Below are 15,723 nucleotides of genomic sequence, written 5' to 3' on the forward strand. Positions count from 1 at the left end.
TTCAGGGGACACCATCACAGGGCCTAATCACATCAACCACACTATCAGAGGCTCATTCACCTGCACATCCACCAATGTGATATATGCCATCATGTGCCAGCAATGCCCCTCTGCCATGTACATTGGTCAAACTGGACAGTCTCTACGTAAAAGAATAAATGGACACAAATCAGATGTCAAGAATTATAACATTCATAAACCAGTCCGAGAACACTTCAATCTCTCTGGTCACACGATTACAGTCATGAAAGTTGCGATATTACAACAGAAAAACTTCAAAACCAGACTCCAGCGAGAGACTGTTGAATTGGAATTCATTTGCAAATTGGATACAATTAACTTAGGCTTGAATAGAGACTGGGAGTGACTAAGTCCTTATGCAAGGTAACCTATTTCCCCTTGTTTTTTCCTACCCTTCCCCCCCCCCGATGTTCTTGTTAAACCCTGGATTTGTGCTGGAAATGGCTCACCTTGATTATCATACACATTGTAAGGAGAGTGATCACTTTAGATAAGCTATTACCAGCAAGAGAGTGGGGTGGGGGGAGAGAAAACCTTTTGTAGTGGTAAACACCCATTTTTTCATGGTTTGTGTGTATAAAAAGATCTTCTGTACTTTCCACAGTATGCATCCGATGAAGTGAGCTGTAGCTCACGAAAGCTTATGCTCAAATAAATTGGTTCATCTGTAAGGTGCCACAAGTACTCCTTTTCTTTTTACGAATACAGACTAACACGGCTGTTACTCTGAAACCTGTGATAAGTATATTGGAAGTGCAACTCATAAGCGCAAATGAGAGGCATTACAAATGGATGAAGATAGAAATTTTTAAAAAAAGCAGAAAGCTGTTTAATATCAAGACCGAAGAGCAGCTTTACAGGAGAAATGTAGTGTTCAAGTTAACAGAAGTCTTCTCTGCTGCAAATATTCCCCTGAATACCCTCGACAATCCAAAACTGTGAGAAGGTTTTTAGAGAGCAAGGTAAGTGTTATACCAAGTGCAGATCAACTTAGAAAGTTTTACCTCCCCAAAATGTTTGACTGGCATTTTGAAGAATTTAAAAGAAAAGTTGCAGTCCTGTGAATGAATTAGCATTGTGGCAGATGAAACAACCAATTCTGAAGAAAGATGCGTGCGTAACATTCTTGCCGTCCCATTCCCGCAAGCAGTGATAATGCAGGTGAACTCAAGCTGGGTGTTTTTTTGTTACACTGTAAAGTTTTGGAAGTAGTTGATTTAAAAACAGTCAGCAAAGCAATACGGGAAATTGTTGAAAAATCCACAATACCGTTTGATTCCATCACTGAGTTTGTGACCGATAATGCCACCTACATGGGAAAAGCTTGGGATTGAGGTTTGAAACCTTTGTTTTTAAATGCTGTATCTCTTACATGCATGGCACATTTGCTTAACCTTCTGGGCAATCTGAGGAGGAAGATACTATTGAAAGTAAATGAATTAGTTGTGTCTGTGAAACATGCTTTCACTGCCTGCCCTGCCAGAAAAGCCCAGTTCTGCATGTTTCTAATGGAAATAGCACAAAGTCCTTCCATCTTACCAACCCCCATAATAACCATATGGAACAGCTGGTTCAATGCGGCCCTTTATCACATTGGACACACTGAAGATTATGTTTCATATTTTTTACAGAGGAGAATGGTTATAGCAGTAGTTCAAGTTTTCAAGAGATCGTTATCCTTGCCAATCCGCAGCATTTATTGAAGAACTCCAGGCTCTAAAAGAGTTTGCACCCCAAATCATGAACATGCTTACAGCTTATGAAGAGCTCACAGTTCTTGCTCATGAAGTCAAAAATTAAGTGTGTGACCCTGCATTGTGGGTAGAGAGCTGCTCTGAATCTTGCCAACACCCAGCAGCAAAACCAGCACTCTTGGAAAGCTCAAACAACAACAACAAAAAAGGTGTCATACATGGACACTGACTCAACCTCCCACTGTCACCCATCTGCTGCCGCTTTCTTCGGGCATGCCGTGTATTTGAGCCAAACCAAGCAAAACACCTTGAGGTTTGTGAAAGCACAGAATTTGAAAATATACCATTGTTTGAAGACAAAATTGCTGCACTTAGAAGATTGGGCTTGCTATGGAGCAGTTCAGGAATTGAGGAAAGAGCATGTTTTCCAGTTCTAAAGAAGTATGATGGCCAGATTCCCAGCTCTGTCAGCAGTTGCCCTGCGATACTTAGCATTACCAGTCAATGATGTTGATGCCAAATGCTCCTTATCCTATTAAAAATGTGCTTGGTGTCAATAGACACCACATAAAAAATAACTTCTTATACCAAAATTGCAACAGTTTGTACAAGGGACTTAACAAAAATAACTGATTCTTTTTAGTAATATAGCTTTTCATTATTTTTGTTTGAAAATTGATTGCACACAATGCATATATAATTTCAAAATAGTTTACTTTGACAAGGAAATGAAAATTATTGCGTTAACATTACACTGTAATACTTTGTTAAATTGTTAGGCAATTTTTGTTGCCATGCCCATACTCTGATTTTGTACATTTTTACCATAATTGTTCCGTGAACGTTGCCTAATTTTACTGTGACAAAATCATATCCATAGTCGTACTAAAATTCAACAAGAAAAATCTACTTGGTCACTAACACTATCTTTTGTGTAAAAGTGGGATCATTTTCTTAACCCAGTCATTCTTGGTCATATGCAGTGAGTTAAACCGATGGCCAGATTTTGGAGGTTGGGAGAAAATTTCTCTCAAATGGTCTATTGGAAATAACATGGGAACATTAGAAGGATATACAATTGTAGAATTTAGGAACCTGATCCAGATCCCATTGATGTTAGTGAAAAGGCCAGGCCCAAAAATCAGGCCCTAGATGAAGATCTATTAAATTATCCAGTCAGTCCCCTCGCTTATGCAAGATTATTCCCTACACTTCAATTATTCCTGGAGATTTTGATTCTCACATACGTATTTGCCGGGTGCACATGCTTCACGTCCGTTTGCCCGATATAGTTTAGTAGGTGGTGGTTCCTTATGCTTGGAGTGTAATACTGCCCATCTCCTGCCAACTGAGAAGGTTACTCCAAAAAAAATCTTTTTTTAAACTATGTTTGGATCTGACAAGTCATTAAGTAAAAGGACGTGGCACACGTATATGGTATATTTTGCACATCCAGCATCCTTTGTATTGCAATCAATTACATTTTCCAGAAATTTCTGTCTTCCCACAACCTGTATTTAATTTTCTTTTTTTTCTTTATTCCCAATGAAATAGGAAAAATTGATATTTCAAAAATCATCTGCTCAGTGGGGGAGGAGTGGGTACATTGGACACATTTCAGATATTTTTAATAATGTTTTCTATGTGTAATGGATAAAAGTACAAGTGACAATTTTCCCATTTTAGTTACATGGTGGATGCAGCAGATTTAGAAAAAGTAGAAGCTTCGAAAAATGAACTACACAGCTTAATAGACAAGCCACAGTTGCATGGAATTCCAGTAAGTGTTTTTGAGTTTTTGTATTTATGTAATTGGTCTGCTATGGTGTCATTGATATTCAGACATGAATAAATGGATTTATTTACTTACTTAATTGTTCACATGTGAATTTAGACTTTATAGCTTGAGTCTGGGATTTTCAAAGAAACCTAAGGGCACCTGACTCCCAGTGAACTCCATTCCCTGAAACCTTTGAAAATCCCAGCCCAAATGTGATGCAGGTTGGCTATACAACACTAGAACTGGTTGGACATTTTTTTCACTGAAGTGGTTTTTTGATGAAAAATGCCATTTTTGTCAAAATTGAAAAGTTGCATAAAACACATCCATTTCAATAGAATTTTGTTTAGAAAAAACAGAAGTGAAGCTTTTTAATAATGTTGAAATGTAGTGTTTTGACATTTTCAGAATGAACTATTTTGATTTTGTTTCAAAATTACTTTTTTTTATATTAAATTATTTTTTTTAAAAAAAAGGTCAAAATCTGAATGAAATGCTTTGATCGACCTGAACTATTTTTTGTCAGACTTTTATTTTCCATTACATTTAGAAATGTTGTGGCTTTATTCCTTTTCAGAATGGAAAAAACCTCGAAATCGCAGAATTTCCCACAAAACATAAAATCCAGTTCTGTTTTTGTGAGAATTTGTGACAGTTTTCCACAGAGCTCTGGTTATTATCACATGGTATCACTGCTACAGTGTGTGTTTGTACATCTTCTGGTGTGAGGGTCAATAAAAATTTGGAGGTGGATTGAGCCTATCAAATTAATTGCACATAGGGCATTATCAGTTGGTAATACTTTTCAGTCAGTACCAGTGTGGGCCAGATTTGAACTGGTGACCCAGAGATATTAGTAGCAATATCTTAAGATGTATGAGACTTGTCTTTGTAGAGGCTGGTTAGCAGAACTCAAGCATGAAGTAGTCATCCGCTTCTACAGGTCAAGGAAGATGTTGGCTGCAAAGTAAAAACATGTAAATATAAAAAAGAATGCAAAAATTAATCTGTCCTCAAGCAGGATCTTGACTTTTGGCAAAGAATAATGTGAGCTTGAAGCACCATTAAGTAACTGAGGAGGTGGAACTGAATGTTTTGTTAAAAATAATTTGCAATTTTATAATAGGTTATCCTCAGCCTTACATCATTCTTCTGTCTGGATACTGATATCAGCAAAAGAGGACATGGGGCCCATCCACAGAGATGATGTTTTGGGAAGGAAAATAGATTGTTCTCTGACCCAGGACAAAGAGTATTAGGAACGTAGGGCTATTGCTTGGCCCCTGCGTATTTTCTATGGGCAACTACTTCCAGTTCTGACCAGTCATTGACCTAGGAAAATGCTAGCTAAAAGAGAGCTGGATGAGAAGGAGTAGACAATAAACTGACATCCAGATAATTGCAGTAAGATGAGATTTGCAGAATGAATCCAGACAAAATTTCTGATCCCACCCACTATTGCAACAGAAAGATTTGAGACCCCCCTCTGTAACCTCACTGCATATTATTGGACGAGTCAACTAGGGAAGAGAAAATAGAACTGCAGCCAGGATTTACAAGGACAGGGACAAAAAAGTAGGGAGCTCCTATTTCAGTTTTTCGTCAGATTTCCCCATACTGTTGTGCTCCTTACCTACTGAGCATGAGGAGATTGAAAGGGATCTGAGATTTTTAGCAGTGCATAATGAAGTTCCTTTCCTTTTGTGTGCTGTTATATCACAGTCTGTGGGTCCACCTAAATTTTCAGGTTGCAATAGTATGTCGTTTTTACTTATTAGTTTGTTGCAAGTAACTAGTATTGAACTATTCTTTATTTACTGCAGTTATTCCTTGGCATAATAGGAAGATAGTGTTATTAACCCAAGGATGACAATGAATGAATTTTAATGTGTTATTTCATTTTAATCTGGACTTTTACTTGCAGTTGTGACATACATTAAAACAGTAATGTGACCATGATTTTAAAACCCCTCCATCTCTTATTTTGTCTTCCATTAAAATATACAGGAAGTTTATCCAGTGTTAAGTTATACATGGTGCACTTTGTACTCTTTATGCAGTTCTGTGAGCACAAGCATCTATTTTATTTTATTTTTTCTTACATCTCTTACCTAGTTCTAAATGGAGGCTCCTATGACTGCTTCTGCATGGAAGGGATACGGGGTGGGGGAGGGAATATGGCACTGGCTGCTTTTTGTGTGCCTAACTTGAAGCACCTTAAAGGGTTGTAATTTTGAGCCTGTGAATGCTCAACCCTTTGTGAAAATCGGGCCCTTTTAAGGTGTGTTCCATGTGGAACACAAATATCACTAGTCACTTTTGAGAATGTAGGCCATCATGTCTTAAATATTTAGGTGTTAAAGGTAATAGAATGAAATTATGATACTAAATAGTTAATAAAATTAAAAAAAATTACATGAAATTTACATTAATTTGAATGTGAATTATTTCACAGGTGCTAGTCCTTGGAAATAAAAGAGACCTTCCTGGTGCACTGGATGAAAAACAGCTAATTGAGAAATTGTAAGTAGCTGGCCTATCTAAATAGTTGGGGCATTCTGAAACACTGTTGTGTAAAGGCAAAATCATTGGAAGCGTACTACAGTGACAGATTCTATTTTACATTCTCAGATGCTCCAATTTAGCTGCACTGGTATCTAAAATAGCAATGGTTGATGACTGAGGAAACCACTATTGAATCTTTCCTTCTGATAGTTTCAGTTGTATAAAGTTGTTTCAGATATCTTTTTTTTCCTCATCACTGAAGATGCAACTAATGTAAAGAGTTTTGTTCCTTCTTACGCTATCCAGGATGCATTGTAATGGCAGTTTTATGCTTGACTGTTGTTAGAAGAGAGTCATTTGAAACTATTGTCTGTAAACTTAAGCAACTCAATATTTTTGGCATACAACCAAAGCACATAGCTTTTGATTACTGAAACTTGCTTAAATTATTACAGTGGGTAAGGGAAATCTACTTTTGTACAAAGAAGTCTAATACATAGGGACCTAAACAAATTCCTGGCCATGAAAAATGGGTCATGGGCCATGAAATCAGATCTCCCCAGTGAAATCTAGCTATTGGAAGGAAGGGGGAGGGAGCAGGGCTCAGGACACCTAGCATGCACCGGACTCCAGCTGCTAGTCCCAACGGGGCTGGGGAGGGACAGGACTTTCTCTTCCTCTGCAGGGACTGCTTCCAGTGGGAGATCAGACCCACCTCTGGGTACCTCCCACAGCTGCAGGAAAATCCGCAGCAAGGTGGGTCTGATCAGTGATGAGCTGCCAAAAGCTGAAGAACAGGTTCCTTCAGTCGCTCTGGGTCTTCAGCACTTCGGCAGCAGGCCCTTCAGTCGCTCCGGGTCTTCGGTGGCACTGAAGGACCCATTGCAGAAGGCCAGGAGCAAGTGAAGGACCCGCCACCAAAGTGCCGCCGAAGACCTGGAGCACCTCTGGGTGAGTAAAAACTAAAAAGGGATTCTCAGGGGAGCCTCCCCAGCCGAGAGCTCAGGTGGGCCGTACAGGACAGTCCTGTGGTGCGGATGTGGCCCGCGGGCCGGAGTTTGCCCACCCCTTTAACAACCGGTTCTAAACTGGCTTCAAAATTTAACAACCGATTCACGCGACTCCAGCTCGCCGCTGGGTCTGATCTCCCCCCCTCCCCTCCGAGAGCAGCCATGCAAGGAAAGAGGAAGTCCCTTCCCTCCCCAGCCCCACCAGGACTAGCAGCTAGGAGCCCCTGTCTGGGACGCTCACAGCAACATGGGGGAGATCAGACCCATCTCCAGAAACCTACCCTAGCTGCAGGAAGCTCCATGGCTGCTGCCTTCTGAGCCCAACGGGTGGCAGAGAAGTGAGAGTGGCAGTCCCGCAAGCCCTTTTTGGGTCGGAATCCCCATGGTTACAACACTGTGAAATTTCAGATGTAAACATCTGAAACCATGAAAATGACTAATTTTAAAATCCAATGACCATGAAATTGACCAGGATGGACTCTGAATTTGGTAAGGCCCTGCCAATACAGCAGTAATTTTGCTTAAATAAGTTTGTGCATCAAACCACTTTTTCATTTGTGGGATGCAATCCCTTTTGAAAAAGAATTCAGAGAGGAAGGATGGTCCAGTGGTTAGGGCACTAAGATGGGACTCGGGGGACCAGAGTTCAATTCACTGCTCTACCAAAGACTTCCTTTGTGACCTTGGACAAGTCACTTAACCTCTCTGTGCCTTAGTTTCACATCTGTAAAATGGGGATAATGGCAGTTCCCTACCTCACAGGGGTGTTGTGAGGATAAATACATTATAGACTGTGAGACACTCAGACACTAAATAGTGGGGGACATATAAGTACCTAAAAAAGACTAAAAATATTATTTAAAATACAGATTTTTTTTCCCCACAGGCAGCATCCACATTTATACAGGAATCTTAGATCCTTAGTTCTTAACCTAGTAAACTTCGCATGGTGTTGTGAACCTCCCAAAGATTGCTGTTGAGCTCCTTTGAATACTATTGTTGCAAAATGTTGTAAACTCATAAAAACGTTGGTTTCTGATACAAAAGGGTGAAAGTTTACCTTTTAAGACAAGGCATTGTTTCCTAGTTACTACTAAGAAATATTGTCTCAGACATATGGATACCTACTCTTTTCTATCTTTCTCTATTAAACCTGGCTTAATCAGAAAGGCTTTGAAGCCCTTAAAACATTTAACACTTTAAAAAATGCACTTATTGTAAGCAATAGTGGAGTTTTAAAGTTGCATGTCAGAGGTTAGAGTTTGGCCCTTTGAATACAAATTTGCAAACTTAACTTAGTGGATTGTGTGGAAAATGCTTGGGTTTGGTTTTGTGCAATAATAAAACTACTTAATGGAATTTCCTTTCTATAGAAACCTTTCAGCTATTCAAGACCGAGAAATCTGCTGCTATTCTATTTCCTGTAAAGAAAAGGATAACATAGGTAAGCATGTTATTTTGACAATACTTTCTGTGCACTACTTACATTATGATTGAGATTTTAATGGGGAGTGAGCATCCAACTCCCTTAGGCAGCTTTATAGCTGGAGACGTTTTGACCCAAGCCTGTTATTAAAGCAACCCTTCAAAACAGTCTAGAAATTTTAGGAAGCAAATAGAGTAGTCAGACAGACATTTAGTTCTGCAGAAGATCATTAAATTACTTTAATTGAAGCCTTGAAGATGCATCTTAAACATAAACTAAATATATTATACAATTTGTGGTACTTGCAGACTGTTATTTCTTGGATAGAAAGATACCAGTATGTTATCTAATTTAATAAACTTCTGATGGATACTGGTCTTGTAGGCAGCTGTCAAGTAGATGTTACTCCTAGGGGCTGCTGCAGACTTTTAAGCTTTAAGTCCTCTGTACTAGAACGTCTTTGAGTTCAAAGACATCCCAACTAAGCACTAAGGAGTTCACTATTTCCCAGACCACTTATTTAAATATTGGATGTTTTTCCATTCTTTAGCAAAATAGTGCCAGACCCTCAGCTGGTGTAAATCAGTGGAGCCCCATGGACCCAATGGAATTATATCGATTTACATCCGCTAAGGATCTGCTTGACTCTTCTATCCTACACAAAGCTGGAGAAGAGCAGGGCAAGGAGAAGTAATCCCTTGTCTTCGGCAGAGCAATAGAAATCATTACCATGCCCTAACCCAGTACTCCCTGCCCCTGCTCCCCTCCTCCCATGGAGCCTGATAAACAAATAGGGAAAACTGTGGGAACTCTCATCTTGAGCATATCACAGCGGGGGATGGGTCATGTGTAAAGTGCCCAAGACTGTAAGCTACCTGTGAAGGTCTTGGCCTTGAAACATACCCCAACAACACCCCAAAAGCTTGATGACAATTTTCTTCTCTCCTCACTCTTTTGAAATGGATATAAAGTCAAATGTGAGGCTTCTGGGTTTTTTTATTGTAACGACCTTCTAGCATTCTCATGTCCCTTCATAGATTATTTGTTTTTTATCTGTCCTTGCAGACATAACATTACAGTGGCTTATTCAGCACTCCAAATCAAGGCATTGTTGAAGAAAACTTTTGCTGAAGATAACTTTTCTTTCCAAATCTCACTGGTCCCCACCTGCTATACACTATTGAAAAGATAAGGAATGAAACTAAATACTACCAGGACTCACTTTCACTAGATTTGTTAACAAATGTAAAATTTCAGTCAATTACGGCCTTTAAAAAACAAACATACAGACATCCAGAATGTCTGTATGTCTGTCTGTCTGTCCTAAAAGCCTTAATATAAAACTGAAAAAAATGAATACTTTTTCTGAGCTGGAATGTTTTGAGTTTATGCATGTGAATTGTCAACTGTTCAGTAATTTTTTTAAATATGAAGCTGAATAAACTGCACAATAGAAACTGGTGTGTCTTATTGTAAGGCGTATTGCAGAGATGATAAACATATGCGCACAGTATTTATGGTTATGTTGCTATTAATATCTATTTTCAATTGCCAATACTGAGTTAGTTAGTTCTTGAATATTCAAATCTTCCTTTTTTTAAAAAAAAGAACGTATCAATCAAAATGTTGTTTAAATGGCCAGATGTGGAAAAGAGCTGTTTAAGAATTTGCACATTTATAATCGGGTACCATAGTCTCCTCATAGGCATAAATGACTCATATTCATTTGTCTGTTTTATGTAAAAAAAAAATCCCTTTCTCCACGTTGTGGCAAATCCCACTCCACACTCTAGTAGCTGACATTGAGTGTGTGACTGCAGTGAAAGTGATGTGATGTCCCACCACGTGGGTGAAACAGGATGCCTGGCTTCATGCAGGGAGGTAGATGTATTAGATCCCTACAACAGCTGCCCATCAGCACCAACATATAGAGGAGTAGGCCAGAGCGCATGGATCTATGACCGCACAGACTGACTAGCCATCCTACCCTTCACACCCTCTATCGATTGGCCATTTCCTCCCTGAGGCTGCAGCAGCACTCCAAGTGGTTCTAGTGCTGTTGTGTGGCCTATCAGTGGAATATTCTTTCCCTCCCTGGCCCCTGCAGAACTCTCCAGCACACAGCCTAGGTCCTTGGGCTCTGTACTGGGATTAGGATTTGCTCCTTTGCCAACAGGCTAAAGAAGCAGTTAATTCTTTTTATATTACTGTGTGTACCTTATTATTCTTCAATCCCATACATTAGTGATATCCCCCTGCCCTGAAATGCATTCTTATGGAACCTGTTGTATATGTACACAGATCAATATGATTCTATTAATGGAACTTTAAGGCGCAAATAGTGAGTAGACCTTCAGAGGTAACCAAGAGAGCTGACCAAGGGCTAAATCTTTCCTTTAGATGTTTGCAGGTGCAGCATGGAGAAAAGCTGTTGGGTTTACTGGTCTAAAGATGGCATGTGGAGAGATGGCTACAGCAGTCAACATAAAGTGGTTATATATTTGAGCACTACTTAAACATTATATGTACAAATGATATAAATGGTAATAATTTTGATGCAGCTTCAGTTTGAAGATGCTTTTTGGATGTAGCTTTAGTGAGTCATTCCCAGTACCATGCTAAACAAAGCTGATGGAATCTTATTTTACTGTCTACCAGTGCCACTGCAATCAAGATTGGCTCTTCTGTCAAACCCCCTATTTTCAGGGGCATATAGCTTGTTTGTAAATGTTTGCAGCATGCTGGTATTTGCATGCAAAGTCACAGTCTGGAAACCATTTTGTCTAGCAGCTAAAAGAAAATAATGTGGCCACTTTACAACTTCGAACAGGAAAAACAAAAATGCAAGTGTCTTGGGCTGGGGTATTTTTGTTTTCTTATAAACAACATTGATTCCAAACTTGGACAAGTAACTGTAGTTTAGTAGTCTAATTGCCTTTGGTATTTTGAAAACCAGCACTAGTGACAAAACTAATAAATCTTGAACAGTGATTACCAGCCATGCTCAGTTTTTGTCTTTTTAAGGGACGGGGCTACTGCTGCTGCTGGAGGCAGAACCTCAGCACATCCCAGAATCATGTTGTGCATGCCACAAAGCGAGCTGCATCCACGCCAAAGGTCTCCATCACTACCAGGACTGTGCTGCTTGTCACGAGGGGATAGCTCCCTGAGAACGTTCTATGCTTCTGCTTCTGCATGGGGAGTTCCAGGGGTGTGTATCCATCCCTGCTGTTCCATTCATAGTGTGGGGACATTTCAACCACTTCACTGCAGGAGGCTTGGGTGTGGTTGCCCCACTGGATTCTTTGCTTGCTTGACACCTGGTGGCAGCAGCAGCTGCCGACCTATGTAAGTAATGGGTAAGGAGAGGCAGCGCTTACTTTCCACCTTCCCCCTACTTGTGGTTGGTTCTCATTTCTTTACTCAGAGAAACTAAGTAGCATGCTTATTATGTGCAGCACGCATCCTCCTTCGCAAGCTGGAGTCAAGGCTCTTCAGAGGGAACAGGCTCATGTTTGGAGCCAGCTGAATGAATCCCAGAGAGCAGGCGGTGTGAATGAGGGATTTGATGATTAAGAATGTCTCATTATACAGCATCTACTGAATTCCTTCCCTTCCCCCCTACTGTGTGAACCTGTTTCTGAGCCCCAGCCAGCACAGTGCAGACACTGGCCTTGCTGTCCCCATTCAAAATATCCTGTCCATTTTTCTTCCTCAAGGATAACTTTTCAAAGTGGGCTTAATTGTAGATGGGCTTTTATTGTCACACACAATAGCAAGGCTAGGGAGATAGGGTGCATCTGACTGTAGAAATTGGCATCATCCTGTTTCTGAGGCTATACACAAACATACAAGATCACAGAGACTAGATAATAAGACATAAGGGTGCAGAATAAAAGACTTAAAAGGGGTTTCAAACAGCTTCCTGAGAGTACCCACCCCAACCAGCACCAAGCTGGTGTTAGTGCTATACAAACCCGCAGCCCCAGCCCCTGGTGTGAGAGCCATATTACCGTGTTTCAGGGGCAGGCTGCAATGCAGAGCTCTGTGGCTACTTGCTGCTTCCTTGAGCTCACAAGAGACTCACAATGAGAAGCTTACTGAGTTTGAGTAGCCTCCAAGCTGCTCTAACTTATACCGAGGGCTGGGCAGGGCCCTGAACAGCCCAGCATGCAGGGAGCACAAAAGTGACTTAGACACATTTTGTTTGTATGTATTGTATAAAGAACTTCTGTAAACTTAGAACATAAAATTGTCGTTAAATGGTATGGGGGAAAAAAATCAAAGGAAAGTCAAGTTACCAGGCACATGAAACAACCCTGCACAATTGCAGCAGAGAACAGTGACTCAGAAATAATTTGTTTCTGAACAAGTCATTTTGTAAAATGCTGGTACTTCAGTCACCTAGGCAAAATAGTAAACTGAATAGCTTTGTTATATGCTCTAGTAGAGCGTGTCCTAACCAGCTCTTAGTGGTGTTCATAGCAAGCTTGTAGGACAAGTAATGGGTTCATGTGTAAGTGGCCAAATAAATTAACTAACTCCCAAAACAATATAGTAAGGTATAAGTCTTTCCAGTGATGCCAGGGGGCAGCTATCCAATAAACAGCAGCAAATAAGGCTTATTTTAGCTGCAATGTGGAAATGATGTTTCCCTGGTTCATAGGTTTTCAAACTTTTTCACCTCTTCTCTCATTTGCAATCACATAGCATGCCAGTGATAACTACAGCAATTTCTTATATTGTACAGTAATATTAAGAGAGTTTTCAGCATACAAGTATGTCTTTCAATGCAATGAGAAATGCATTGATGAGATGCATAAATGCATTAATGAGAAAGAGAACCAAGTCTGGGTGACCAGCCATATTTCTGTGGACACCAGAGGCTCTCAGACCAGTGTCGGAGAATTTCTGCTCCGGATGATTCCATGTTCCAAATGAGGCTTTTGCCGTGATGTGCTGGAGTGAGTTGGTGAGGGTCCACCAGTGAAACTGAAATTCCACCAGTGAACTGACGAGAGTGAAGTGATTTCCCTGTCTCTGAGGGGAGTTCACCCTTTCTCTCAATACCGCTTAATCATCCCTAGCCGAGACAGTTGATCCCTGGGGCTCATACAAACACATTTGGAAAAGTTTTGTTGGCCACTGGAATGGACCAGATTGCACCAAATGGTAGGTAGCTTCCAAATATGGCCCCAGAAGAACATAACTCATCTCCCTTCCAGTTCCACAAGCTGAGTGCTATGTGATGCTAGCAATACCCTCAGTATACTTTTCAGGAGCAAAGTATAAACGTTTACAGTGAAGTGCACTTATAATAAGCGTGTTGGCCAAGCTGTGTCATCTCATTCCTTGGTTATTGTTACATGCAGATGAAGCGGAGAGTGTTTTTGTTTAAGTGGAAAACATGTTAATAAACTTCTTCAATTCTTCCTCCATTTTCTGTGCAGACACATGCAGTTCTGGTATGCAGGCTATAGTCTTTGGTTAAAGGAAGGGAATTGTGGGAATCTCCTTTTGATAATATTGGCAGCACTTCACTGGCTTTGTGCTGACTGCCTGTCAGAGCTCTGTTGGGTCAAGGGACTGGCATTGCATAGGTAGTCCAAGCACAAACGATACTCCATCCATTGGGTCAGGTCGCTCCCTCCTATGTTAAAAGTCAGAAAACTCAATCCCTAACTAAGCATCTTCCTCGTACAGTTGAGAGGAGGGGTTTGTCCCCCTTTGGAAAAAGGGCTGGTGCCAATCCCAAGAAGGTGGGACCAGGGGTGCAGTGGTCCTGTTCCTCTGCCCCCTGCCTTTCCTCCTCCCCTAGCTTCCTGATAGTGCCACCCCAGTGAAGTCATTCTAAAAGGGACTCAGCCTGACAGCAGTAGCAGCCCTCTGGGACTGTACTTTCATTCTGGGTAACATCTCTAGTGCTGGAGGTGGGCGGGGAGTGACATACATCCTCTCGATGCACCTACTCTCCTTCCACTCCCCACCCCACATGGACCCTGGACACACAGAAATTGTGGGAGGAGATGGTGCTGTGATTATGATGGAATTCCTCTGGTGGATGGAGGACTTTCTTGTGGATAAAAGGGGGGTAATTTGGCCCTTTGATGCTCAATTGCCTTCTCAGTCATGGATTAACTAGGCAAATGAATGGGTATATGTCAAATGTATACCTGTAAATGTACTGGCTTGCAATACTAATGTAACCCCACACCTCCTGGATGTGGTGCTCTGTCCCATCTAGTGGCACTAAGACCATTTAGAGAGAGATTAATAACACTTGTAACATAGATTCCGGTCATCGGCGGGTGGGATTGAATGTGGAATCTTTGAAGTTTAGTGCATGGGCCTCTACTGCATGAGCTAAAACCCACATAGACTTTAGTTAAGTCTGTAGCAGACTTACTAATCTCTCTCTAAGTGGTCTTGGTGCCACTAGATGGGATAGAACACCACACTCAGGAGGTGTGTGGGTTATACTAAGACTTAACTCTTAAGAACAGGTTTCAGAGTAGCAGCCGTGTTAGTCTGTATTCGCAAAAAGAAAAGGAGTACCTGTGGCACCTTAGAGACTAACCAATTTATTGGTTCGTCTCTAAGGTGCCACAAGTACTCCTTTTCTCTTAAGAACAAACTGATAAACTAAACGCCACTTACCAAGAATAAGATATGAGACATGAGTTTGTTAATTTGTTTTTAACGTCACAAATAAACAGAGATACAGATTAATGTTCAGCTGGCATAGTGTACAATTTCAGCAAGCGGGTTTTTGATCATTTATCCTTTATATTTATTTTCAATACTATGGGCCAAAGTTAGAGGCTTGGGTCCACAAACAAAAGTGCACCCTTAACTGCATGTGCAGTTACTGTGACTGAGTATAAATATGGTAATAACCTGTGAATAGATAGTTGAGCACCTGACTAGCTGTTTAGATAAGCTGTGTAAGGGTAGGCTTGAGGCCACCTTTTTGGAAATACGGTCCCATGTGCAGAAGAACCCATCATGTCTTCTCTGTAAAAATTAATGTAGATTTACAACGCTACATAAATTATTTGCTACTATAAATATTTATTTTAATTTATTGCCAATTCATGAAAATAAGCACCATCAACATTCTCTGGGTGCATTTACCATAGTATGCACAAGGCCACAGAATCCAATAGTCAGCTCAACTAAATTGCCCCTGCACTACTGACATGTTGTTGCCTTCACCATACTCCAACTCAAAACAAAATCTCACTCCTTTAACCTTCAAACGCCACCACAAAAACCACTCCTCTGTCC

At 40.6% G+C, this 15,723-nt stretch overlaps 1 protein-coding gene across 3 annotated transcripts in view; it reads left to right on the top strand.

Annotated features, from left to right (window-relative positions):
• LOC140905265 (ADP-ribosylation factor-like protein 8B) overlaps positions 1 to 11,433 on the top strand; it is a 52,353-nt gene extending 40,920 nt beyond the window's left edge. Inside the window, exons 4-7 of one of the 3 annotated variants that reach the window (XM_073328234.2) lie at positions 3,402 to 3,495; positions 5,951 to 6,018; positions 8,384 to 8,454; positions 10,837 to 11,433. In XM_073328234.2, coding sequence (XP_073184335.1) covers positions 3,402 to 3,495; positions 5,951 to 6,018; positions 8,384 to 8,454; positions 10,837 to 10,952 — 349 coding nt within the window. In that variant the 3' untranslated portion in view covers positions 10,953 to 11,433. Of the gene's footprint in view, positions 1 to 3,401; positions 3,496 to 5,950; positions 6,019 to 8,383; positions 8,455 to 9,501; positions 9,894 to 10,836 lie in introns of those variants that run through there. The other 2 variants (XM_073328236.2, XM_073328237.2) reach the window with 2 other exon arrangements.
• Positions 11,434 to 15,723: the final 4,290 nt, after the last annotated feature.

Source organism: Lepidochelys kempii, chromosome 1 (assembly GCF_965140285.1).
Source record: "Lepidochelys kempii isolate rLepKem1 chromosome 1, rLepKem1.hap1, whole genome shotgun sequence".
Lineage (NCBI taxonomy): Eukaryota > Metazoa > Chordata > Testudines > Cheloniidae > Lepidochelys > Lepidochelys kempii.